The sequence below is a fragment of the Prionailurus viverrinus genome, chromosome D4 (genome assembly GCF_022837055.1).
Source record: "Prionailurus viverrinus isolate Anna chromosome D4, UM_Priviv_1.0, whole genome shotgun sequence".
In the NCBI taxonomy this organism is placed as follows: domain Eukaryota; kingdom Metazoa; phylum Chordata; class Mammalia; order Carnivora; family Felidae; genus Prionailurus; species Prionailurus viverrinus.
In genome coordinates, this window is record NC_062573.1 from 93,872,202 (window position 1) to 93,898,021 (window position 25,820).

The 25,820-nt window shown below is 68.6% G+C and overlaps 4 protein-coding genes across 5 annotated transcripts; 3 read left to right on the plus strand and 1 right to left on the minus strand.

Moving 5' to 3' along the window:
- The first annotated feature begins 1,036 nt into the window (after window positions 1-1,036).
- On the plus strand, window positions 1,037-8,529 carry AJM1 (apical junction component 1 homolog). Of its 2 annotated transcripts, none has more exons than XM_047831366.1 (2): window positions 1,037-1,405; window positions 3,150-8,529. In XM_047831366.1, the coding sequence occupies exon 2, from the start codon at window positions 3,368-3,370 to the stop codon at window positions 6,308-6,310; it is 2,943 nt and encodes a 980-aa protein (XP_047687322.1). In that variant the 5' UTR covers window positions 1,037-1,405; window positions 3,150-3,367; the 3' UTR covers window positions 6,311-8,529. The 2 variants fall into 2 exon arrangements, with proteins under 2 accessions (XP_047687322.1, XP_047687323.1); XM_047831367.1 differs by having other exon boundaries at window positions 3,309-8,529.
- Window positions 8,530-8,982: 453 nt separating this feature from the next.
- Window positions 8,983-10,660, plus strand: PHPT1 (phosphohistidine phosphatase 1). The gene is made up of 3 exons (XM_047831382.1): window positions 8,983-9,477; window positions 9,809-9,933; window positions 10,427-10,660. The coding sequence occupies exons 1-3, from the start codon at window positions 9,318-9,320 to the stop codon at window positions 10,517-10,519; spliced, it is 378 nt and encodes a 125-aa protein (XP_047687338.1). The 5' UTR covers window positions 8,983-9,317; the 3' UTR covers window positions 10,520-10,660.
- A 143-nt stretch (window positions 10,661-10,803) lies between these two features.
- MAMDC4 (MAM domain containing 4) lies at window positions 10,804-20,755 on the plus strand. Its single transcript, XM_047831385.1, is given in 27 exon segments — window positions 10,804-11,954; window positions 12,476-12,583; window positions 12,663-12,836; window positions 12,916-13,041; window positions 13,235-13,365; window positions 13,449-13,533; window positions 13,673-14,202; window positions 14,286-14,459; window positions 14,787-14,871; window positions 14,945-15,124; window positions 15,212-15,340; window positions 15,496-15,627; window positions 15,738-15,877; window positions 15,880-16,066; window positions 16,244-16,360; window positions 16,463-16,597; window positions 16,707-16,843; window positions 16,912-17,131; window positions 17,201-17,338; window positions 17,445-17,563; window positions 17,647-17,737; window positions 17,941-18,087; window positions 18,252-18,386; window positions 18,498-18,625; window positions 18,723-18,831; window positions 19,317-19,492; window positions 19,626-20,755. Coding segments are annotated over 27 exon segments (3,915 nt in total). The 5' UTR covers window positions 10,804-11,914; the 3' UTR covers window positions 19,668-20,755.
- Window positions 20,756-21,323: 568 nt separating this feature from the next.
- Window positions 21,324-25,082, minus strand: EDF1 (endothelial differentiation related factor 1). Its single transcript, XM_047831514.1, has 5 exons — window positions 24,895-25,082; window positions 23,285-23,336; window positions 22,768-22,928; window positions 22,367-22,460; window positions 21,324-21,735 (listed from the first exon to the last, which is right to left on the minus strand). Exons 1-5 carry the CDS (start codon window positions 24,970-24,972, stop codon window positions 21,674-21,676), a joined length of 447 nt encoding a protein of 148 aa, XP_047687470.1. The 5' UTR covers window positions 24,973-25,082; the 3' UTR covers window positions 21,324-21,673.
- Window positions 25,083-25,820: the final 738 nt, after the last annotated feature.

The window sequence follows — 25,820 nt, forward strand, 5'->3', positions numbered from 1 at the left end:
CTTCTGGCACCACGTGGCCCCGGGAGCTGACCTGCAGGAGACTTCCCGGCAGGCCCGGCCCCACGTGTGCCCGGTCTTGTGCAGGCTGGCCAGTACAGCCATTGTCCTTCACGCCGGTCCCAGCCCCCCCAGGCCAGGGCTGGGCGGCTGCACCCAGGAACACCCGCGGGCCTCTGGCCTGCCGAGGGCAAGCGTGCATCTGCTCTGCCGGCCTCTGGAAGGCGCTGTCCTGTCCCAGCCACCGTTCTGCCTCTAGCCCTGCTGCTCCCTGCATACCCCGGCCCCTCTAGCTGCGACCAGCGCCCACCCCCCACCCCACGGTTGCCATGAGAACCGGGCACACGGCAGGGGGCGGGGGTGGTAGCCGGGCCATCCCCCTTTCGGTCTGGAAAGCCTCCCCTTCCCCAGTTCCTGTGCCTAGACTAGTCGGTTTCTCACCCTGGAGGCTGCGGGCAGGGGCTGGGGACCAGGCACCAAGCTGACGTGGTAGGGACTTCCTTCAGCCCACAGCCTACAAGATCTGTCCTCGTGGAGCCCGGTAAATGTGCGGATCAGGCCGACACGAAATGAACTTGCCCAGGGCCCTGGATCTAATGGACCTACGTGGGGCAGGTGTTGGCCTTTGGAGCCAAGGGCATCCATGACTCAACCCTCCGCAGTTAGACGGTTCCCCAGCTCAGCATCTGGTTTGGGAGGGGCTGGTGGGACTGGAGAATGGAGATCACCATGTGGTTTGTAAGTGGCCCACGTGCAAACCTGCCCAGGGCAGTGACAGTCCTCCACGCACCTCGACTCTGATCCCAGGGAGCCTAGGAGCGTGCCCTTGCCCTGTAGAGCCCCGGCAGCCTGGGGACAGGAGGGCTGCATGCCCCGCTCAGCCGTGCCCATCTGGCCCCAGGAACCTTCAGAGCTTGGCACCTCCAGCCTGGCAGAGCGGAGCAGGGCCCAGCGGGGCTGGGAGCAGCCCATCTGCTCCTGCGAGGCCTCAGCGGACGTGTGAATTCCGGAGCTTGGGGCTCCTCCAGGGTCCTGCTCCGAGGCCACGGCCAAGCCACCAGCTGCCCCCGGGGTGGGGGCTGGCGGGACCGGCAGGCTGCTCCCTGGGTGTGGGTACCCCGGTTGGAGCCCAGGCCCGCACCCTGAGAACGAGGGAGCGCTTGTCAGCTGGCGCTCGGCACAGCCCAACCAACTGCCAGCAGGCCACACGGGTCCCAGGCCCACCGCACGGCCCCTTTAAATGCGGCCCCGCCGGCCGCCGCCAGGGGCAGCACTGAGCAGCCGGCGGCCTCCGCGCCGCTGCCTCGAAGCTTCTGCCGGTGCCGGGGACGCCGCGGAGCGGAGAAGGCGGAGCGGGCGCAGGCCTGCGCAGCCCACCGGGCGCGCGCGGCGGGGAAGCAGCGCCCAGGTAAGGGATCGGGGGCCGCTGCCCCACGGGCCCTGTCATGGGGGGAGGGGGGGCATCCGCAAGGAGGGGGTCCTACTTCAGAGCTACACCGGCGGGTCCTCACTCCGGGCGCTCGGGGCGGGGGCAGGGCTGGGCCGCGGGGAGACCCGCGGGAGGGGCGCGTTAGGCCTGGGGCCCCTGCAAGGGCCGACCGCCCCCGTGCCCACGGGGAGGGATGTCACCCAGCCCAGCTCCATCCTTACCGCTGCAGAGGCGAAGCGGAGCTGTCACCTCCCTGGGGCGGAGCTTCATGCCCTGTCATCGGACCCCCAATTCCAGCCTGGCTTTGAGCTTAAGATGGAAGGGAGTGGGAAGGGGACAGTCCTATGAGCAGGGACAGAATTGGGGCGGGCGCAAGGCTGCGATGGGACGGGCCGCTGGGACTTCATGGCCCTGACCCAGAAGGGCAGCCCTGCCGGCAGAAAGCCCCTGGCACACCTGGGACACAGGGTCGGCCTGACCAGAGACCCTGGCAGGTGAGGCCCCCCCCCCTCCCGCCCCCCGTCCCCCGCCCCGGGCTTCCCCCAGCTCGGTCAGGAGCACGCTTCCCCAGCCTGTGTGAGGTGGGGGCCCTGTCAGCACCGTCTGAGACCCTACACAACCTGTCCAGGCCCCGGGTACCACAGAGGGGCCGGTGGCCCAAGTCTCAGCATGAGCCCAGTGCAGAGGGGTGGACCCCCGCCCAGCCCCCATTGCGGGGGCAGCAGAACCTCAGGTTGCCATGGAGCCTTCCTGAGCTGCTGTGGAGAGGGCTCTCTCCTGAGGAGAAGCAGTGGGGGGGGGGGGGGGGCTTTACCCGCCCACCACCCTGCCTCCCCTGCTTGCGGCCTCCTGGCCCCATGCTGCTCTGGGGAAGAGGGGCGGCCCTGAGCTGGTGGCTCCCGCCCCCACATGGTCCTGCGGCCGGCACCGGTTTCTGAGCTGCAGAGCACAGGCCTCAAAGCTGGGGAGGCTGCTCCCCGGGCCTTGTCACGACGGCCCCAACAAGCTTAATGGGTTCCAACCACCCTAAGACACCAGGGATCAAAAGAGGTTTCTGCAAGGGAAAGGGGGCTCTAGGGCCAAGGGATGTTCTTTGTGGCGTGTGCTGGCCTGGGCCACACAGAAGGGCGAGGGTGGGGCAGGCCAGTCCGTCAGCCTAGGGGCGGTGCCTGGACCTGATGGGGCCATCTCCATGTCTGCTGGGGCCTCAGGGCTGGGGCTTGGTTCCGGGGACTGTTCCCAGGACAGCCATCCCTGCCATTCTGGGGGAGGGTCTCCATGTCCCACCAGGGCGGCAGGTGGCCAGGGAGACTCAGCAACTTTGTCACGGTCTAGGGACAACCCCCCTCAGACCACACCATCAGAGGGCTTGCTCTGCACTGGGCGTGAGGACGGGGCTTAAGTCACCCATGAGTGTTGTGAGGCAAACACCCATAAAGATATTTGCAAATAAGGTTTCGCAGGAGCCTACCGTCATCCCAGCTGGGAACACACCCCCGTTCTTCCTGCCCCAGGACACGGCTTCTACCCAAACCTGCCGATGGTAGTGGGGGGAGGGGGAGGCCCCCGGGGCACGGGCCTGGCCGCAGGAGCTCGGGAACCACAGCGACGGCCATTGCCTTTCTGCCTGATTGGCTACATCCCAGCAGAAAGTGGCCCAGAAAGGGTGGCCCGGGGCAGGGGACAGACCCTGAGTAGCTGGACGGCTGGGTTCCTCCCGCAGGTGCTTCTGACGCCAGCATGGAGCAAGTGCCTGGGGCCTCGGCCACCGCGGGCAGCCAGGACTGCTCCGCCCACTGGGTCCCAGGTAAGTCAGGCCAGCGTAGGGGTGTAGCCAGCTCTGGGTTGCAGAGGGGTCACCCTGACCCGCATCTCCCACCAGGGCAAAAGCCCGGAAAGGCAGAGTGAGCTGCGACCGCCAGCCTGGGGACCTCTTTTAAAATGACCCGCACGGACCCGCCGGACCTGTTGGTGTCGACCGTGTACCAGGACATCAAGGTGGCGGCCCCCGGGCCCGCGTCGCGGCGCCCGCCATGTGAGCGCCCCGTGCCCCCGCCAGCTGCGCCCGCGCCTTTCAACAAGCGCCACTGTCGCAGCTTCGACTTCCTGGAGGCGCTGGACGGGGAGGCCATGGAGGCCCGCCCCGAGCCGCCGCCCCCGGAGCCGGCCGCGCCGCGCGCCCGACCCCGCGATGGCGAGCCCCGGCGCCGCGCCCGCTCCAAGAGCGCGCCCCGCGCGACCCCGGGCCTGGCGCCCGCGCCCGCCTCGCCGCCGGTGCTGCCGCGCCGAGGCCGGGAGGCCCAACGGACAGCGCGGGGCGAGGCATCGCCGCATCGGGAGCCCGCGTACCCGGCACTGCGCGCGCTCGCCAATGAATTGCACCCCATCAAGCTGCAGCCGCAGCGAGGCGGCCCCGGCCGCATCGCGCCCCTCTGCGCCACCACCGGCCGCTGCGCGCCCCCCGAGCCGCCCGCCGGGCCTGCACCCCACGTCCGCTGCCGCCTGGACATCAAGCCGGACGACGCGGTGCTGCAACACACCGCCCGGGGCTCGCGGTCCTGCGGGCCCGCGGAGACCATGCCCTGGGCACGCCCTGCCCCGCAGCTCCACGGCCTCACGGTGCCCGGACCTCGCCACGTGGCGCTGTCGCGCACCCCCACCCCCAGTGACACGTACTGCGCGGATCCGCGAGCGCTGTACTGCGACGGTCCCCTGCCTGGGCCCCGGGACTATACGGAGCGCCGAAGTCTGCCCTTCACCACGCCGCCGGGTCCCACCCAATTCTTCTACACCGAGGAGCCCGAGGGCCACGCTGGTGGCTTTACGGCCAGCCCTGGGCTGCCCTTCGACGGCTACTATGCCAGGCCCTTCCCGTCGGAGGAGCCCCCTGTGCCCAGCCCAAGGCGCGGCGGCGGCGGCTACTACGCAGGCGAAGTGCGCACCTTCCCGGTCCAGGAGCCGCCCTCCCGTTCCTACTATGGGGAGGCCGCTCGAGCCTACGGCCCGCCCTACGGCCCGCCCTGTGGCCCCCGCTATGTTCCCGAGGAGCCGCGGCCTCACCCCGCTCTCCGCCCCTTTTACACAGAGGACTTCGGGCGGTACCGCGATCGCGACGTTCTAGCTCGGACTTACCCACACCCACGAGGCAGCCCCGCCTGGGGTGACTGGGGCCTGCGGCCTTACCGCACCCTGCAGGTGGTGCCTCCCCCGGACCCTGGCCCATTGCTCGCCTCTTGGCACGGCGGCACCGGCACCAGCCCGCCCCGGTTGGTCACTGACAGCCGCCACTACTCGCGCTCCTGGGACAACATCCTGGCGCCGGGGCCGCGCCGGGAGGACCCCCTGGGCCGCGGCCGCAGCTACGAAAACCTGCTGGGGCGAGAGGCGCGGGAGCCGCGAGGCGCATCCCCCGAAGGCCGGCGTCCGCCCGTCGTCGTGAACCTCTCCACCTCGCCCAGACGCTATGCGGCGCTGTCTCTGTCCGAGACGTCGCTGTCGGAGAAGGGCTGCGCGGGCGAGGGCCCGGGCCGCAACTGGTATGTCACGCCTGAGATCACCATCACCGACAACGACCTTCGAGCCGGGGAGCGACCGCCAGCCAGGGCCTGGGAGCTGCCCGGAGGGCGACCCCGGCCGTCTCCGCCCGCCGCCCCAGATGGGCCCACTGGTGGCCGCCAGCGCAGCCTCGAGCAACTGGACGAGCTCATCACCGACCTGGTCATCGACTCTCGGCCCCCCGCGGGCCAAGCCCCGGAGCCCGCGGCCGATGCACTGGGCCGCCAGCTGCGCCGCCTGCTGGACTCCAGGCCCGCGGGCTCCGGGGCACCCGCGCTGGCGCCGCGCTCGCCACCCGCGTCCGCCGGCAGCGCCGAGGAGCCGGCCGGCCAGGGGCAGGCTGCCGACGCGTCCCCGGAGCCCAGCGCCGACGAGGACGACCTGATGACGTGCTCCAACGCACGCTGCCGGCGCACCGAGACCATGTTCAACGCCTGCCTCTACTTCAAGTCCTGCCACAGCTGCTACACCTACTACTGCTCGCGCCTGTGTCGCCGCGAAGACTGGGACGCGCACAAGGCACGCTGCGTGTACGGCCGCGTGGGCAGCGTGTGCCGCCACGTGCTGCAGTTCTGTCGCGACAGCGGCCCCGTTCACCGCGCCTTCTCGCGCATCGCGCGTGTCGGCTTCTTGTCGCGCGGTCGCGGCGTGCTCTTCCTGGGCTTCCCGAGCCCTGGCTCTGCAGACAACTTCCTGCGCTTCGGCCTCGAGGGGTTGCTGCTGTCGCCCACCTACCTGTCGCTGCGCGAGCTGGCCACGCACGCGGCGCCCCTGGGCAGCTACGCGCGCGAGCTGGCCGCCGCCGGGCGCCTCTACGAGCCGGCCGAGTGCTTCTTGCTCAGTGTGTCGGTGGCCGTGGGCCCCGGCGCCACGCCCCCCGGCACCTCCGCCCGGCCCGTCCCCGCACCGCGCAGCCCTGGGCCCACGGTGCGTAAGTTCGCCAAGGTGGCGTTGGCGGCCGGCAGCCCGGCTCGACCGCCCCCGGCTCGAGGTCGCGAGGCCGACATGGAGACGCTGATCCTGACTCCGCCGCCAGGCACCGCAGGCCTGGACCAAGAAGGCGAGGCAGGCCGGCGCGCGCGCGAGGTGGCCTTCATCCACATCCAGCGCGAGCTGCGGCTGCGCGGCGTCTTCCTGCGCCACGAGTTCCCGCGCGTCTACGAACAGCTCTGCGAGTTCGTCGAGGCCAACCGGCGCTTCACGCCCACCACCATCTACCCCACGGACCGGCGCACCGGCCGCCCGTTCATGTGCATGATCATGGCTGCCTCCGAGCCGCGCGCACTCGACTGGGTGGCCAGCGCCAACCTGCTGGACGACATCATGTGAGCGGTGGGGTCACCCCCGGCCTCCGCCCAGCCCGCTCAAACCCCGCCCAGTCCACATTGGGCCCACCCCCGGGCTCCACCCAGCCCGCTCAGGCCCCGCCCAGTCCACGTTGGGTCCACCTCCGGGCTCCGCCCAGCCCGCTCAGGCCCCCGCCCAGTCCACATTGGGCCCACCCCCCGGGCTCCACCCAGCCCGCTCAGGCCCCGCCCAGTCCACGTTGGGTCCACCTTCGGGTTCCGCCCAGCCCGCTCAGGCCCCCGCCCAGTCCACATTGGGCCCACCCCCGGGCTCCGCTCAGGCCCCGCCCAGTCCACATTGGGCCCACCCCCGGCCCCACCCAGCCCGCTCAGGCCCCGCCCAGCCCACATTGGGCCCACCCCCCCCCGGCTCCGCCCAGTCCACACTGGGCCCACCCCTGGGCTCCGCCCAGCCCATTCCACATTGGGGCCTCCCCGGGCTCCGCCCAGTCCGCCTAGGGCCCACCCCCGAGCTCTGCTCCGCCTACTCAGACACCGACCAGTCCACCCAAGGCCCACCCGGAGCCCCACACAGCCCTCTCTGGGCCTGCGCAGTCCACCTAGGGCCCACCCCTAAGCTTTGCCTGCCCACCCAGACCCCGCCCAGCCCACCGGGAGCCCAGCCGAACCCCTCAGGCCAGGCCGTGCTCCTCTCGTCTTTCTTCTGTTCGCCACAAGCTCTGCCCAGGTCCTGCCCCAATGAGTTCTCCACAGGCCCCGCCTTTCATTCCCCCTCCTCCGGCTCCCAGCTCCCAGCCAGCCCTGGGGCCTCCCCGGAGGTCGGTCCTCAGCCGCTTGGTGCTCCCCGCTGGGAGGCGGGGTGGGCCTGAGGACCGCCCGACCCTGCCTTCACGCGGAGGGGTCACTACTGCAGACCCCACCGCGAAGATCCGGTCAGTCCATTTCCTGACGTCCGCAGAGCCTCCCTGCAACCTCCCCAACCCTGGTTCGCCCTGATCCAGGAGCCCCGGTTGCCCAAAGCCTCGTCCCGTCGCTTCAACGGTCCCCCCACCCGCCTTCTGTGGCTTAGGGTGCATCCTGCTCAGAGGCCTTTCCTCTCTGGCGGACACCCTGATTAGTCCCAGTGTGTTCGTGTCCCGAGATGACAAGGCTGGAGGGGGCCCCAGCAAGATAAGAGCACGGCTGGACCCTGAGCCCGCACACTGGCGACGGAGTCCACACATTGGCGACGCTACCCGCCCTCCGGTCCTCTCACCTCCAGCCGCCCTAACATGGGTCCTACAGGAGGGTTTGGAACAAGCAGCAGTGGAGGGGGATAGTCGGAGGTCTTCAACCAAGGCACAACACACCCAGACAGAGAGAGGGGCCTGGGTGGGGTGGGCGAGAGGATGTGGGTGGGGGCGCTGGCAGGATCCGGCCCAGAGCTGAGAGGTGAGGAGTCCTGGCTGGGTGTGAGTCGGCTGCCGGCCCACACGGACAGGAGGCCCCTAGGTGGGTGCCAGAACAGAGCGGGCGGGGGTGAAACCGGCAGCGCAGGCCCTAACCTCACAGGGAGGAGGGAAGCAAATGCAGAGGGCGGATGAACAGGAGGAGCCACACATGCCCAGGGGCTCCTACCCACTAACGTAGGGAGGACAAAAAGATTGGACCGCAGGGAAAGGGTGCCGGAGCGAGCCAGTTGACCAGGGCAGGGGACGACTGGAGGTGTGGGGGCTTGACTACACGAACATCCCGCGTGTGCTCACTCTGGCCTTGCCCTGTGCTGAGGCCTAGAGACCCGAGGCAGGGGACTGGGCTCTGTTCCCGGGAGCGCACACTCATTGGCCCACGGCCCTAGCTCCATAGGGACAAAGTGAGAGGGGACTAGGCCGGCCTGACAAGCTCCTCCTGGGGCTCCCAGCACTCCCTAACGGGGCCAGGAGAGGACATCAATTGAATTGTGAACGTCCCCCACACCTCTGTTCCCGGCTCTGCTCTCCTTCCGTGCCATGCACCCTAGCCCATCCCACAACGTCTGCGCGCCAACCTTGGCCTATCAGCCTAGCGCGTTTGCATCGGCCACGCGCCCCGCTTGCCCTACCCGCCTTCGTGGCCTCCCAAGTCCAGCCGCCATGCCCCCTGCCCTAGGGCCTCAGCTTTCAGCCCCACGCCTGAGGGCCGGCTGGCCAGGAATGATCCTGGCTGGACTGGGATTATTTCCAGGGGGCGAATGCTTTCGAACCAAGTAAAACAACTCGAATGTAGCCATTGCTTCCTCCTTGATGGCGGGGCGGGGGCGGTCCGTGGGTGGGACTGGTGGGACTGGGAGAAAGGCCCTTGACCACGCTGAGCTGGCGCCGGGAGGGAAGGGAAGAGGGCCTTGAGGCCTTGGGACGCCTTGGGAGGGAGGGGGAGGCCTTGGGACGCGGTGGGGGACAGGGAGGGAGGCCTTGGGACGCCTTGGGAGGGAGGGGGAGGCCTTGGGACGCGGTGGGGGACAGGGAGGGAGGCCTTGGGACGAGGTGAGAGGAGGGAGAGGGAGGCCTTGGGACGCGGTGGGGGACAAGGAGGGAGGCCTTGGGACGCCTTGGGAGGGAGAGGGAGGCCTTGGAACGCGCGTTGGGAAGACGGAGGGGGAGGTCTTGGGACGCGGTGGGGGAGGGGTCGGGACGGGCGCCTGTCGCTTGGGCCTCATGAGCCGCCCAGCCCCTCTAAAGGAGCCTGCCACCGTTCCCGCTACCCACTCCGCCTCCCAGTCCCCACTAAAAAAGAACTGCTAAGTTAGCTTGATTTAATCACCGCCCACTCCCGGGTCCCTGTTCCCCTTTAAGCGGGACCGGCGTGGCCTCAGAGTGGCAAGGAGCTAGGTTGCCATTGGCCAGTCTGTGTTGTGGGTCGGCGACACGATTGGCTGAAGCTCCGGGCCCGGGCAGCAAGGCCCCGCGGGATTGGGCCCGGGCTCCCAGGGCCCGCCTCCCGCACGGTCGACTCGACCCAGGGTCGCTGCGGGAAGGGCCGCGGGCTGCCGGGGCGGGCGGGCTGTGGGAAACATGGCGGCGGCGGACCTCGCCCAGATAGCCGATGTGGACATCGATCCCGACGGCGTCTTCAAGTACGTGCTAATCCGAGTTCACGCGGCGCCGCCCTCCGAGGCCCCGGCCGGGAAGAGCAAGGAGATCGTGCGGGGCTATAAGTGGGCCGAGTACCACGGTGAGGGCGGGGCCGGCCGGCGTTTTCGGGGCGGGGCTGAGGGCGTCCGGGGGCGGGGCTGAGGGCCCTGGGCGGGGAGTGAGGCGGCGTCGAGAGAGGCGGTCCTGTACCCGGTCTGAGGGCAAGGGTCCTGGAGGGCGAGGGGCCGCCATGGCGCGACCCGTGTCTCCTAGTCCCAGGACTCCTGCCCGGGTGCACGCCTTCCTCCTTTCATGGCGTCCCAGCCTGGAGGGGCTCCTCTCCCGGGGAAGGAGCTGCCCAGAGCCGGAGCTCCAGATCCCCCGGGCCTCCGCGGGCCGTGGCACGTGCTGAGCCGCCTTCCCTGTCCCAGCCGACATCTATGACAAGGTATCGGGCGATTTGCAGAAGAAGGGCTATAGCTGTGAGTGCCTGGGAGGCGGGCGCATCTCCCACCAGAGCCAGGACAAGAAGATCCACGTGTATGGCTACTCCATGGTGAGCCCCCGGCCCGCGGAGGGGGGCGGGGGGAGGGACCAGCTCTCACAAGCCCTCACTGCCCTGCGCTGAGGACACCTGCGGCACTGGGGGTTCTCTGGCTGTCTGGGCCGCGGACCCCTCCCGCCAGTGGCTTCCCCATCTGCCACGAGCAGTGGGAGGGAGGCCACTGCCTGCCCCTCAGCCACAGTGGGCCTCGTCCCGGTCCTCCACGAGGCCTGGCTGGGCCATCCCCCCGTCCCGTCACCAGGCCACAGTGGAGACCCAGGGGCATTCACACAGCCTCTCTCGGCACCTAGGATAGGCTGCGCCCTGGGCTGGAGGGCCCACGCGCAAGGACTGCTCACCTTGGCGGCCAGCTTACCCTGGGCGGTCGGGGAGGGCTGGCCACGTCCGGCTCCAGCGGGCCCCCTCCATAGCCGCCTCCTGGGTGCTGCTGCCGATGGACGCCCAGAGCCAGGATGGGGCTGTGAGCGTCGGCTTCTGTCTTCAGGGTTATGGTCGTGCCCAGCACTCAGTCTCCACTGAGAAGATCAAAGCCGTGTACCCGGACTACGAGGTCACCTGGGCCGACGACGGTTACTGAGGCCTGCCCGAGCGACCCACTATACCCCCCTGGCGCTATGCACCCCGGGCCAGGCCTTGGAGACCAACAGCAGCCGGGCCGAGCGCCCAGGTTTACCTCACCTGCAGGAATTAAAAACGTTATCACCCCTGCTCTTCCTCAGATGTGTGTGTGTCTTGATCTGTCTGCTTCCCGGTCACCCCTGGGGACCCCTGGCCGGAGGGTGTGGGTGACAGAGAGCTGGAGGCGGCCCTGGTAGCCGCAGGGCCCCTACTGGCTGTCCCTCACCTGGCTCCACATCTGGGGGCCCCGGGGGGTGGGGGGGTGGCATGCACACTCAGCCCTTTGTGCTCTGAGAAGGGGCCCCTGGGCTGCTGCCCCCATTTATGGCCTGATTGCTCCCCTCCACCCCTCCTGTGTCCAAGGACATCTGGGAGGAAACTCTTTGATGAGCCCTTGCGCAAGGAGTTAGCACCAGGTCCCCCAGGGCCAGCTGACATCAGTGTCCCCTCGTGATCTGCCGTTTGAAGTCACGTGAAGTTTCCCAGACCCCTTGTAAGACCGGGTCCCATGCCACCCGCCCTGCAGCCACAGGCTCTGAGGGTTCAGGCTTGGAGCCGGGAGCCCCCCTCCAGGACCCCCTCCTCTCCTCCCAGTGCAGGGCTGAGAGGGGACGAGCTGTGGCAAGTGGATGTGTGGATGAGGGGACAGCCGAGCACAGCTGTCTCTGTGGCTCCCCGTGAGCACGGGTGCCATCTTGGCGCAGGCCTTCCGTGAGCTCACGGTGGCCTCTCCAGGCTGTTGTGACCACATCTTAGTGATGAGGAGACAGGATCTGGTAAGACCGAGGACACATGGTGGTAAATGCCCTGTGCCCGGCAGCACCCAGCCACACTAATCAGAACAGTTGTTGATGAATAAATGATCGTCCCTTACAAAGGAATAAGCGAACAAGCAGCCACGGACTGTGGTGGGGAAGGACGAAGTCCCTGGTCACTTGGGGCAGGGAGGCACAGAGCATGGGGCTGGGGGCACAGGTGGGGGGTGCGTGCTGGGCTCCTGCCCCCAGCTCTGGGAGACAAAGCCCGAGTGGGTGCTTCCTCTGGTGGGACCTCCGCCAGGCAGGGCTGGGCGGTGGGCGTGATGACTGAGGCCTGACCTTTGGTCAGAAGGATCCGGGCGGGTGGGAGCCTACCTGGCCCAGGGGCCCCTCTCCTGGACGCTTTTACAGTCGGACGTTCGTCCTCATCAACACAGGGCGGGGCCTGCTGACGGGCAGCGGGTACAGAAGGGGCCAGGTCCCCCCTCCAAGCAGAGCAGACTCAGCCTGCGGGGCCACAGGCAGATAACCGGGCGAAATCCCCGCGAGGCCGCCTGGAGTGCGCGGTCCCTCGGCCTCACTCCCCCGGCCCAACCATGCGTCTGCCCCGCCACCTCCTGCTGGCCTTGCTCCTGGGTGAGTGTCAGGTCAGCTCCCCAGGAGAGGGGCAAGGTCCTGGGTGGCCTTCGGGGGGTGCCCAGGACAAGCCTTTGGGGGCCTGGGGGTTGCCCCATCGGGGAAGGGGCACGAATTCAGCTTTACCTGGCCCCAGTGTCCACCCGGGTCCCAGGGCAAGAGGGCCCTGGAAGCAGAGCCTAGTCTGCCACTCTTGGACCAAATGGAGCCTGAGGGGGCCGGGGGCATTTCCTTGTTGGGTTCCTGCTCCCTTCCTCGGGGGGCATCCCATGTCGGGGACCGTTGGTCCCATGCTCACAACCCCCCCGCCCCCATCCTGACGTGCAGCCCGCCTCTCCCGGGCCAGGTGTGCCCTGCCTGGCCCTGACCGGGAGCCCCCAGCTGGTAGGACCCAGCCCCCTCCCTCCCTGACCTCTCGGCCTAGGCCTCAGAGCAGGTGAACAGTATCCTGGGCCGCCTGGGATTGGGGGGGGGGGGGGGTCACCCCGCCCCAGGCCACCCGCCTGTCTCTCTCCTAGCAGCAGGGCCCCCAGGCCGGGCCTGGGTCCCCAACGACTGCAGGGCCCCCAGCGAGGCCGCATGCAACTTTGTGTGTGACTGCCCAGACTGCTCCGACGAGGCCCAGTGCGGTGAGTGGGGCCCGGTGGGGCGGGCAGGGGGCGGGCAGGCCAGCCCTCTGCAGACAGCCCTGAGCCCCCCACTTTCCAGGTTACCACGGGGTCTCGCCCGCCCCGGGCGCCCCCTTCGCCTGTGACTTCGAGCGAGACTCCTGCGGCTGGCGGGACATCAGCACCTCAGGCTACAGGTGGCTGCGAGACCGGGCAGGAGCCACACTGGAGCCTCTGGGGCCGCGCTCAGACCACACTCTCGGCACAGACCTCGGTGAGGCCCCGGCGGGTGTCCGTGATGCCCCCTCCCCCCTTCACTTCCAGCCCCATTTCCTGACCTCTCTGCCGGCCAGGCTGGTACACGGCTGTTGGCACGCACCGCGGGAAAGAGGCGTCCACGGCAGCCCTGCGCTCCCCTGTCCTGCACGACGCCGCCCCCACCTGTGAGCTGAGGCTCTGGCACCACACGGCCACCGGAGGTGGGTGCCCAGGACTCCTCCGCCAGGGTGGGGCGCCCCGAGGGGAGGGACTGGGAAAGGACGGAGGGCCGCCGCAGAGACCGGGAAGGTACCTCAAGGGAGGGACAAGGGTCCCAGGGCAGGGCACAGCCAGCAGGCTGCGGGAAGCAGCGGGGCCCAAGCCGCCCCAGGACCCCCCGCCCCCCACTTACAGATGTGGCTGAGCTGCGGCTAGAGCTGACCCACAGGGCCGAGACGCTGACCCTGTGGCAGAGCTCTGGGCCCTGGGGCCCAGGCTGGCAGGAGCTGGTGGTGGCCACTGGCCGCATCCGGGGCGACTTCTGGGTGAGCTGGGGGTGGTCTGGATGTGGAGGGAGCAGGGAGGGTCTGAGCCCTGACTTAAGTCCTGAGGACCCCACTCTTTTCAGGTGACCTTCTCTGCCACCCGAAATGCCACCCACAGGGGCACCGTGGCCTTGGACGACGTGGTCTTCCGGGGCTGTGGGCTGCCCAGTAAGGCCCCCGTGCCGCGGACCCACACCTGGGGGGCAGTGGGTTAGCAGGACTCAGATGGCCTTGAGCCTCTCCCCCAGCTGCCCCGGCCCCTGGGGTCTTGGGGTCATGGTGACGGGCTGCCCCTCCCCCATGTCAGCCCCCCAGGCACGCTGCCCCCTGGGGTACCACCACTGTGGGAACATGGCCTGCGTGGAGCCCCACCAGCTGTGCGACGGAGAGGACAACTGTGGGGACGGCTCAGATGAGGACACGCCCGCCTGCCGTGAGCTGGAGGGGCTGCTGGGAGTCACCAGAGAGCCTGCCGGAGCGGGAGAGGCGGGGTACGGGCCCTGCCGGCAGCCTGACCCTGCTTCCCCCACAGGCCGCCACACGGCCACCGACTTCGAGACGGGCCTGGGCCCGTGGAACCACTCGGAGGGCTGGGCCCGGAACCACAGCGCCGGCCCCAGGCCGCCAGCCTGGCCGCGCCGGGACCACAGCCGCAATAGCGCGCAGGGTGAGGCCCGCGGGGGACCGCCGGGGAGTGCCCACCGGGGCCCCGCCCGGCCACCCCGGCCCACGTCTGGTGTCTCCCCAGGCTCCTTCCTGGTCTCCGAGGCCGAGCCCAGCGCCCCCGCTGTCCTCTCCAGCCCCGAGTTCCAAGCCTCAGGCCCCCACAACTGCTCGGTGAGGGGGGTGGGGGACACGGGGCCGCCCGACCTGGCTGCCCAGGCCCGGGGTCTCCCTGACCTTCCCTGGCCTCTTCTCAGCTTATCTTCTACCACTACCTGCACGGGTCTGAGGGTGGCTGCCTCCAGCTGTTCCTGCAGATTCAGAGCCCAGGCTCCCCTCAGGGCCCCGTCCTGCTGCGCAGGCGCCACGGGGACCTGGGGGCCGCCTGGGTCCGAGACCGGGTCGACATCCAGAGCGAGCACCCCTTCCGGGTGAGGCCCGAGAGGGCGGCGGCCAGGGAGGGGTGGGCGAGCGGGAGGTCCCAGAGGGCCCCCCGCCCCCTGGAAAGCTGGGCAGGGGAGATCAGGGCCCCCCCCCCCCCCCCCCCCCCCGCCCCAGGCTGTGTCAGCAGGAAGCTCTGGGAGCAGGCCCAGGGAAGGAGGGGTCGCTTTCAAGGCCTGCGTGGGGGTGGTGACAGGGGAGGGTATCCGGTGACACGAGGCGAGGCCAGGCAGGGGGAGGGCTGGCGGAGCCGACCTGGGGATGACAGAAGGGTGCGGGGGGTGGGGGGGCACACCCTGAGTCCCCTGTGCCCTCAGATTCTGCTCACTGGGCACACAGGCCCAGGCGGTGTCGTGAGTTTGGATGACCTCATCCTGTCGGACCACTGCCAGCCAGTCCCAGGTGGGCCCGCTGAGCCCCTCCCTCTCCAGGAGAAGCACAACCCACCCCCCTGACCCCTGTTCTGTCCCCACAGAGGTGTCTGGATCACCTCTTGGGCCCTGGGCCGCAGCCCCCTGGCGCCAGCCGTCCAGCCTGCGGCCCCGGGACTTCTGCGAGCCGGGACATCTTTCCTGCGGGGACCTGTGCGTCCCCCCAGAGCAGCTCTGTGACTTCCAGCAACAGTGCGAGGGGGGCGAGGATGAGCAGGACTGTGGTGAGGGGCGGCCGGAGCTGGCGGGAGGCGGAGGGGCCCTCTCTTCCTCCAGACCCTCCCTGACCCTCCCTGCTACTGCCGGTCCAGGCACCACGGACTTCGAGCCCCTCACAGCCGGGGGCTGGGAGGATGCCAGCGTGGGGCGGCTGCAGTGGGGGCGTCTCCTGGCCCAGGAGAGCCGGGGCCCTGGCGCAGGCGCTGGCAGGACCGCTGCTGGTGAGGCCCAAGTCCCCCATCTGCGAACTGCACCCCCAGAGGGGACCTCGCTGTGCCTCCTCTCACCAGGGAGTGTGCCTGCCCGGGGCGGCGGGGTGAGGGGGGCGGGGGGGCCCTGGCAGGAATTGGCTCTGAGAGGCCTTGCTCTTCCTCAGGGCACTTCCTGGCCTTGCAGAGGGCCTGGGGACAGCTCGCGGCAGAGGCCCGGGTCCTCACACCTCCCCTGGGTCCCTCGGGCCCCCGCTGTGAGCTCCACATGGCTTACTATTTCCAGAGTCACCCCCAAGGTACCCCCCCCCCCCCCCGCCCCGTCCCTCTGGCCCACCCCGCCCCGAGGCACCCTGCGGGAGGGTGGGGGAGGAGGGCTGGGCAGACCCACAGTGACCCCCTCGGCCAGGCTTCCTGGCCCTGGTCGTGGTGGAGGACAGCAACCGTGAGCTGGTGTGGCAGGCCCCGGGCAGCAGCCAGGGCTGGAGGATGGACAGAGTCCTTCTTGGGGCACGCCGCCGGCCTTTCCGCGTAAGGAGGGCCGCCTGGGGGGCGGGGGGGGGGGCGGGGGGGGTCACAGAGCCAGCGCTGACTCGACAGCCCCCTCCCTTGTGCTCCTCACGAAGCTGGAGTTTGTCGGCCTGGTGGACTTGGACGGCCCTGGCCGGCAGGGCGCTGGAGTGGACGATGTGACCTTGGAGGACTGCAGCCCCGTGACAGCCACTGAGAAGGACTCAGGTCCTTCTGCCCGCTCCCAGCCCCTACCCAGGGGCCTTCTCCCCCCCGCCTCCCACCACCACCTTGAGGGACCCCGGGAGCCCCCACCCCAGAGAGAAATTCTCACATCCTCTAGGGACACAGGGCGGGTGTGAGGGTGCTCGGGGCGTGCTGACCCCGCCGCGGCCCCGCCCTCAGAGGTCTCCTGTAACTTCGAGCGGGACACGTGCGGCTGGTACACCGGCCACCTCACAGATGCCCACTGGCGCCGGATCCAGAGCCACGGCCCCGGGTACGACCACACCACAGGCCGAGGTAGGGCAGGGGCACCCAAGCCCGGGGGGCGGCTCTCGGTCTGGGCCAAGCCCCTCCTGGAACCCGGGGTCTCTGCAGCTCAGCCCGGTGTCCCTGCCGCAGGCTACTTCTTGCTCCTGGACCCCACGGACCCCCCAGCCCGGGGCCCTGGTGCCCACCTGCTCACCCAGCCCCAGGTGGCCACAGCTCCTCAGGAGTGCCTCTCTTTCTGGTATCACCTCCACGGGCCCCAGATCGGTGAGCGACCCCGGTGCTGGGCAGGGCCTCCCGGGTCCGGGGCTCTGCAGGGGCGGAAGCCTTCAAGAGTCGGGCTCTGGTCCCCTCCAACCCCCGCCCCCCTGTCTAGGGACACTGCGCCTGGTGCTGAGGCGGGAAGGAGAGGCAGACACGCTCCTGTGGTCACGGACCGGCACCCACGGCAACCACTGGCACGAGGCCTGGGCCACCCTCCACCACCAGCCGGGCTCTGGCACCAAGTACCAAGTGAGGCCCCGCGCCAGGGCGGTGGGGGGCAGGGCCAGCCCACAGCCGCTCACCCCCTCTGCCCCCAGCTGCTGTTCGAGGGCTCCCGGGACGGCTACCACGGCACGATGGGCCTGGACGACGTGGCCCTGCGGCCCGGGCCCTGCTGGGCCCCCAGGCGGTGCTCCTTTGAGGACTCAGCCTGTGGCTTCTCCAGCGGGGGCCAAGGCCTCTGGACGCGCCAGCCCGATGCCACGGGCCACGCCGCCTGGGGCCCCCGCGCTGACCACACCACGGGGACGGCTCAAGGTTCGCATCGGGGGTGACGGAGGGGTGGGCAGAGGGGGCCACGTGGGGGCTGACGCTGGCGCCTCCCAGGGCACTACATGGTGGTGGACACGAGCCCCCAGGCCCTGCCCCCCGGCCACGTGGCCTCCCTGACCTCAGAGGAGCACCAGCCTCTGGCCCGGCCTGCCTGCCTGACCTTCTGGTACCACCTGAGCCTCAGAAACCCAGGTGAGGGGTCTGCAGCCCGGGGCCCCCGAGCGGCCATCATCCCCCCCCCATCCCCCCCCCCCCCCCCCCGCTGCTGCTGACCTGGGCTGGTCACTCGGCGTGGCAGGCGCCCTGCAGGTCCACGTGGGGGAGGCCGAGAGGCAGCAGGTGCTCAGCATCAGTGCCCACGGAGGGTCCGCCTGGCGCCTGGGGAGTGTGGACGTGCAGGCCGAGAGGGCCTGGAGGGTGAGTGCTGGGGGCAGGTGACCTCTCGCTTCCGGGGCCCGCCCGGACCACGCGCGAGGCTGCCCTGCCCTGTCCCTGCCCAGGTGGTGTTCCAGGCGGTAGCCGCCGGCGTGGAGCACTCCTATATCGCGCTGGACGACCTGCTCCTCCAGGACGGGCCCTGCCCTCGGCCAGGTGGGAGCCCCGCGGCCGGGCCCCGGGCCCCCTTGTGACTGACCCGCGGCTGGTACCAGCTCCAGTGCGGACCGGCAGATGCCTGGCCTGGCCCCCTGGCCCCCTGGCCCCAGCAGGACACAGAGGGGAGGCAGCAGCGCTCACTGGCCGGGCTCCCCGGGGGCGTGGGGGGCACCCCTGCTCACTGCCCAGGTCTCCCGCAGCTTCCTGTGACTTTGAGGCTGGCCTGTGTGGCTGGAGTCATCTGGCCTGGCCTGGCCTGGGAGGGTACAGCTGGGACTGGAGCAGTGGGGCCGCACCTTCCCGCTACCCCCAGCCCCTGGTGGATCACACTCTGGGCACAGAGGCAGGTGGGTCCGAGGTGGGCAAGGGGCCCCGGGGCCGCACACACACACACACCGGGGGCGCACGCACCCCACCCCGCCCCAGGCCAACCGGCCCAGCCCGTGGGGGCTCCCATCAGAATCAAGGGCCACGGCCAGCGAGCCAGGCACCCTGTCCCTCTCACCTCCAGGACACTTCGTGCTCTTTGAAACCCACATGCTGGGCCCGGGGGGCCAGGCGGCCTGGCTGCACAGCCAGCCTCTGCCCGCCACCGAGGCCTCCTGCCTCCGCTTCTGGTACCACATGGGCTTCCCGGAGCACTTCCGTGAGTGGGGCCGGGCCGGTAGCGACGGGTGCTGGAAGCAGCGAGGGCGGATGGGGGCAGCCCTGCCCCACCGGGCTGGGGACCTGAGCCGCCCCGGCCCCCTTCTTGCAGACAAGGGCCAGCTGCGGGTGCTCCTGAACAGCGCCCGGGGCCAGCTGGCCGTGTGGAGCATGGGCGGGCGCCTGCGGCACCAGTGGCTGCTGGGCCAGGTGGAGGTGGCCAGCGCAGAGGAGTTCCAGGTGAGGCCGGGCTGCCCGGAGCCTGGCGGTTGCGGAGGCCCCAGGCCCCGCCCTCCTCCTCCAGCCCGCGCAGCCAGCCCCCTCTCCCTCTGGTCAGATCGTGTTTGAAGCCACTCTAAGCGGCCAGCCAGCCGTGGGGCCCATCGCCCTGGACGACGTCGAGTATCTGGACGGACGGCACTGCCAGCTGCCTGCACCCGGCCGGGGTAAGCGCTGCCCAGGTCACCCAGCCCCGCCCCAGATCCGGGACTCCGTCAGGCTTGGCAGCCTGTGGTTTGCACGGCTGCCCAAGGAGCCAGGAGAGCCACCGAGGCAGGACCTGCCCCGCCCCTCCCCCTGCCCACTGTCCCCTCCCTTTCTGGGCTGGGCCACCCCTGCTCTTGGTCCCTCAGGAGCTGAATCGGCTCTCAGCCGGCCTCTGCACTCCGCACCCTCACTCCCAGACCCTGGAGGAGGCGCCCGGCGGGCCGGCAGCCGTGGCCAGCCTGCCCGTGGAGCCCACGCGGCCCACTGTCTCTTTGTGATGGAGGGGCGGCTCTAGCTTGAGGCTGTGACCCCCGCCAGGTCTGGAGCCTCGTGCTGGCACGACCCGCCGGGGTTTCAAGGATGGGCCGTCCCAAGTGCCGCCTCAGGGGACAGGGCCGACAGGCAGGGCTTGAGTCCTCGGGCTCACGCGGCCCTCGGACCACAGGGGACACGGTAGTGGCCACATCGGTGCCAGCTGCGGTCGGCGGTGCCCTCGTCGTCCTTGTCCTCCTCGTCCTGCTAGGACTGGCAGGACGACGCTGGCTGCAGAAGGGGGGCTGCCCGTCGCGGGGCGAGACAGCGGCTGTGGCCCCCGGCTTTGACAACATCGTCTTCAATGCGGTAGGAGCCCCTGGGTAGGGACAGGTGGGCAGGGCTGACTGGGGAGAAGCCCTCTGGTCCGCTCTCCCTGGCCAGGGCCGTCCACACGCGCAGCGGCCACCCGGCAGTCAGAGGCCCCTCTCCTTCCTCCTAGGACGGTGTCACCCTGCCGGCCTCGCTCACCGACAGCCAGTAGATGACGCAGAGAAGACCCTGGCTCCTCACAAGAGGGTCGCCCCCCCGCCCCCTTCCCCCAATCCCTGGCAGACAGAGCCCAAGGAACAACCCCTGCTCCTCCCCCAGGACGCACTGAGCCCCCACGCGGTCACCCAGCACCGAGACTGTCACCCACGTACCTGGGTACGGTCCTCACCCCAACAATAAACGCCCTGGCCCCCGAGGGCAGCCCCGACTTATTGGCTGAGGTCTGTGCACCCTGCTCTGTCAGCGGGAAGGTGGGCTCTTGGGGATCCCCAGAACTGACCCAACCTGCCTGAAAGGATGTGCTTGGGGGCACCTCCCACAGGTCTCAGTGACTCAGCTGACAGGTAACAGGCAGGCCACACGGGACGGGGCCGAGGGCTAGAGGCACCAGAGGCAGATACAGCGGGACCCTGAGAAACCCCTGCCTCTGGCCGGGCGGGCACCCCAGCACTCAGGCCGTCCAGCCCAGCCTGTGGGAATCTGACCCAGGCCCTGTCCAGCCCCTGCCTCGCTGGGTGATTCTAATTCAGGACAGGGAGAAACCCCGGACACGGACTGACTAGCAAACGCTGAAGCGGCTGTCAGGGACATAAAGCTGGTCTGGTGAGGAAACGCCCTGCTTTGTCCGTGATTCCACATAAAGGTCCCACGTCCACTGTCCCATGGTAAAGGGTCCGTGCCGTAAGTGTCCCCGAGCTCACCATCCCGTGAGCAAATCCAAGTGGTCCCCGGAATGATGTGTCTCAGAGGTCACTCGGTGCCCTGGGGATGCTGCTGAGGTCACTGGAAGGCAAACCCAAGGCTCCCGCCCTCCCGACCTCACGGGGTCCAAGGATGAAGGCAACCCCCGTCTCTCGGAAGTGTCAAGGCCCGTGGTGTGCCTGCATTCCCTCCTTGCCTAGTACAACGGAGTCGAATCTTCCTAACCCAGGGAGGGTCCCCGGCTCTGCTCTTCCACAAGGGAAATTTTTTTTTAAAGTTACTTATTCATTAAGTAAGCTCCAACCAAACCCAACGTGGGGCCTGAACCCACGACCCCTGAGACCAAGAGCCTCACGCTCTGGGGCACCTGGGTGGCTCAGTCGGTTAAGCATCCAACTCTTGGTTTCTGCTCGGGTCACGATCTGCCATGGCCTCATGAGTTCGAGCTCTGGGTCAGGCTCTGTGCTGACAGCGTGGAGCCTCCTTGGGATCCTCCCTCCCCGCTTCATTCTCTCTCAAAATTAATAAATAAACTTTAAAAAAAATCACATGCTCCGCTGACCGAGCCAGCCAGGCACCCCCACAGGAAGTTTTGACACGGCCCTACCTGGGCCTGGAAGGTCCCACTGGGCACGGCCGTCCTGGGGAAGGGGAGACAGCCACACCTGCACAGCCAAGTGCCCCCTCCTGCCTGGGGTGAGACCACATTGCCGTCCAGCCCACTGGAGACTCCACGCCAGGGGAGGGCACGGGTCCGGGATCAAGGGGCTGACTAAAGCCTGTGGCCTGTCCCAGCAGACGGTGACGAGGAAGCGGCACCGCAGAGGGTGACCTTCAGGGTCCCTCAAGTACTCCCCAGGGCATGTCAGGAGAACCCTTTCTTCCTACATCGTGGGCCAGAGAAAGACATACGCGGGGACCCGGCAGATCAGACCGGACACCAGCAGGAAGGGCAACACGTTTATTAGCTTCTCTAAAAGCCGACTGGAGAAGACATCTTCTCTTCTGGGTCAGGCCACCCCACCCCACAGCCCTGCCAGCGTGAGGTGGTCCCGCTCAGAGCTCCCCGGGGAGCCGCCCCGAGGCTGGGCAGACACCAGGGATGGGAAGGAAAAAAAATCAGGAGAAGCAATACTTTGCAAGGTTTTGTTTGACAGCAGGGTAGAGGGGGTTCCCGGGCAGGGCTGACGCCCCGCGTTCCGCTCGGCCACGTGAAGAGACCACGCTGGCACCGGTGGTCAAGGGGAACCAGCCAGGCGAGATCAGCCGGAACGCACTGATTTCGAGGCTTTGTGTTCATTTCGCCCTGGGCCCCTTCTCAATCGGCTTCCCGATATCCTTCCCCCGGAGCTTCAGGCCTGAAAGAGCCATTGGCCCGCTCACCGCCACGGCGCCCCGTCTGGGACCCAAGAGGCGGGGCGGCGCCACAGCGTCCCCACCCATCCGCCCTGACACGGCAGCACTGCCCGCACGACCTTCTCCATGGGAAGGAGGGAAGGAGGGAAGGAGGGAAGGAGGGAAGGAGGGAAGGAGGCAGGAGAGAGCAGGGAGGCGGAGGATCACCAGCAGTCCTGGCTGGGCTCAGCTCCCCACGTGCACCTGCCAGCCCCCCAGCGGACAGGGCCGACGCCCCTCCCAGAACCAGAACTGGGACTCCAGCATTCTGGGAGCTCCCCGTGCTGGGGGCCATGCTGACACCAGAGAGGAAGTCAATGCCCATGGCGGCAGGGGAGGGGGGCACACAAGTGCCTGAACGGGAGGGCCACTGAGCCCTCTGTCCACGGGCCCAGAGGGCGCTGGCCAGCAGCAGAGGGAGGGGTAGACAGGATGTGAAAGGTGAAAGCAGGGGAAGGCGCCCAAGACGGTGCCCTCAAGAGCTTCTTAGGGGTCTGGAGAATTCCACGGCCTCAGGGGCCATCCTGTGCTCAGTGAGGGCACCTGGTCAGAGGGCAGCAGTGGAGACCCAATAAGGGACCTAAAGATACTCACCGATAGCTCTCTCGATCTTGCCCAGAACCTGGTTATTAGGAATGGCCCGTCCGCTTTCATAGTCCGCGATGACCTGTGGCTTTTCGTTGATTTTCTAAAGAAACGTATCATACACATAGCGGTTCGGTAAGAAGAGGCCACGAAGCTAGCACACAGCCAAGGGAGCGGCCAAAGCGCCACCTTCCAGGCAGCACGCGGCCGAGGGTCTTACTGAGCAGCTGGGGCTACACGCGCTGGAAGCCACCTCATGCCGGAAAGGAACTTACATCCGCCCTGACCCGGCTTCCAGAGAGAATCCCAGGGCCAAGGGCAAACAAGGCCTTGAGTCCCGACAACCCTCCCCCCCCCCCCCCCCCCCCCCCCCCCCGCCAAGCCTGGGAGGACGACCCTGCCGCGCTCACCGTGGCCAAGTCCTTCTGAGTCAGCCCCTTGCTCTGCCGGCCTTGCTGGATCACCTTGCCCACCTCCAGGGTCACCCGGTCGTGGTGCAGCTCCTCAGTCTCCCGGTCCAGCTTGGCCGTGTTCTTGGTGATCGAATGCTGTTTGTTCTGGCCGGCGGCCCCTGGACCAGCATGCGACAAAAACAGAGGACAGGGTTTGCAACAAACCCAAAACAAAGCCGTTTCAAGACGGGAACCAGGCATGACGAGCGACCTGTGCCAGGGAGACACAGGAAGCCAGGTATCCAAACACGGGGAAGTCACAGGCTTAAGAGCACGGAGTCCAGAATTCTGTCCTCACTACAGGAAGTGAGCACAGCTGCTCAGCTAAGACCCCAGGCGTCCCTCAGCCCCGCAGCGGCCCCAGCTGCCGGCAGCCACCCCGACACCCCTGGGGGCAGCACAGGCGAGGCGGGCGCCTGTCACAGAGATGCCCCGACAGCGCACCCTTGTTTTGTGAGGAAGCACAAGTACTCACACTTCTTGGAAGTCTCCACATCTTCTCCCCGTCTCTGAGCTGCTAGGATAGCCTAGAACGTTCAGAAAAGGGTTCTGGTCAAAATCGGCTTTGGCAGGGTCTGGCAAACAGCAGCTGAGGCCGCTATTAGCCGGACAGCACGCGTGCCCACGGCAGGTGCCTCTGGAGCCCGGGGAAGCCCGACCGGACCTCACGGCCCCGGGCACTGCTGCGCTTCCAGACTGACAAGCTCGGCTGGTGCGAAACCCAAGCTCACCTCGCAAAACCCTCCCTCTGCTATCAGGTACGAGGTACCCCCGCGCCCACCACCCCCACCCCTCGCTTCCTCACTGCAGACAAGCACAGGCTGACGGGTTCCTCTGAGAAATCCGTGCTCACGGCGGACCTACTCCTCCACTAGGCTCTCCTGCAAAACCAGGAAGGAAGGAAGGTCAAGCGCTGGCCTGGTGCAACCTTCCTCCGTGGACCTGACTCCTGAGAGGAGAGCCCAGCCCCCAGACATCACCAACGAGAGCAATACCCTTCTGTCTACGTTTGCCAAAAGTTAACGCAACGCATTTCTTGACAATTCTGACGCTTCGGAGAAGTGACCGGGGCCCTTCTGAGTGTGATACGTTCAGAGATGCTTTCTAGACATGTTCGGGTGACTCCTAGCTTATGGCTATGAAATTTCCTCTGGGGAAAAAAAAAAGGAACAGGGAATTTGGTTTTGACCACGCAAATGATAAGGTCAGGGCAGGTCAGCGACTGCCAGGTGCTAGGGCTGCACCCAGTCCCGGCCCAGACCGGGCACCGGGGTGCAGGCCCCAGGCCCGGCAGAGGTGGTCACTGAAGCTCACAGGTGAATTCCGCATAGATTAACCAAGCTAGAGACCGGTTACCAAGTACCTCCCAGGGCGTGTCATCTACACTTGAAAGACCCAGAGGCACTGGGTCTCTAGGCCACCTCAGCCCAGTCACAGGGACCCCCGATGGCCTGAAACGCGCCTCCGCGATGCTCCACAGGCAGCGTCAGGCTGCCCAGGCATCTGCGGGAGAGACCCTGGGGGCGTCCGGACCGCCTCCGCCCCCTATCTGCACCGCGGTCCCCAGTCCCCGCCCCCAGGTCCACCTCTTCAACCTCACCTGGTCCCCCATCCCCCCCATCCCGGCTGTCAGAGGCCGCAAGTCCACCCTGTCCCTGTCCCTATTTACAGCCTCACCCCCGGACCTGTGTCCCTGGCTCCAAAGACTGCTGGGCCCTTCCGCACCCACCCCAGCGCAGCCGGTCCACGCCCCCACCATCTCCCTCACCCCTCCGTCCTCCCACCACGCCGACCTGTCGTCCCATACCCTGCGGCCGGGCCCTGGCCCTTGCCCGCACCCCGCCTCTGTCGTAACTGTCCGAGCCCGGCCATTTTCCTCACGCCGGTCTCCTGTCTCCTAGCCCCGGTGCCATCCCCTCACGCAGGCCCCTTGCTGATCCGCCGCCCCCTGGCCCACCCAGCCCCGGTCCCCTCCCTGCCCCTAGTCCCCGTCCCCACCGGGTCCCCCATCCCCGGGCTCCCCGCCCCGCGGCCGCCCCGCCCGCGCGGCCGCCCCTGAGTCCCGAGGCCCACACGGCGCCGCACCTGCTTGGACTTGGCCTGGGCGGCCGTGGGGCCCTTCTTGCGCAGCACCGTCACCGTGTCCCAGTCGCTCTCGGCCATGGCGGGCAAGCAGGTCCGGCGGTCCGTCCGGCGGCTCCGCGGCAGCTGCTCGAGACCCGGCGACGCGACGTCCCCTCGTCGCTCGGCCGCTTCCGGCGCCCGCCGCCGGCCCGCCCCCGCCTCCCCATTGGCCGGCGGCTCGGGGGGCGGGCACTTCCCTCTTCTCAAGGCCAATCCGCGCCCGGCTCGGCCGAGGGATCGGCGGGCGGCGCGCGACGTGGGGAGGGAGGCGTCGGGGCCGTGCGCGGCCCGGGCGCGGAGGGTGCTCTGACGGCGCCCTGGGCTAGGCCCGGGGACGCTGGCGGCCGGGCGAGGGGACGCGCGGTGGGGACAGCGGATCCCCGCTGGGGGGGAAAGTGGGGAGGGGCGACTCGGGGAGGAGAGGGGGCACCGGTGTGCGGGGGAGACCAGGGCCCCTAGGAGGCGGAGGGGTGCGGTGGGGCGATGCGCAGGAAGAGCAGGGGTGCGGTGGGGGCGAGGGCGCCAATAGGAGGGAGGGCGTGAGTGGGGTGGGTGCCGGGGCGCGCCGAGAGGACAGGACCGCGGAGCCCCGACCCCAGTGGGGGACCGGCGGCGCCGCAGGCGCTCGGTGGGCCCACACCTAGCCCTCTGGTCCACCTTTGGGCACGGGGAGGGACCACCCCCTTCCCGGTCACGTGCGCGGTGGGGATGCGGAAAACTGGATGCCAAGGGACACGTTGCCTCCTCAGCTTTTCTGTATTTGAGCTCAGTTTCTGTTTCGTGCTTTTTACTTCGTCACCCTGCACGCAGTTTGAAGTTCAGTTTCCCCGGAGTTGCGGTCACGTGTTGCGAAGATGTGGGGGACAAGGGTGGATCCGGGTTTGGTG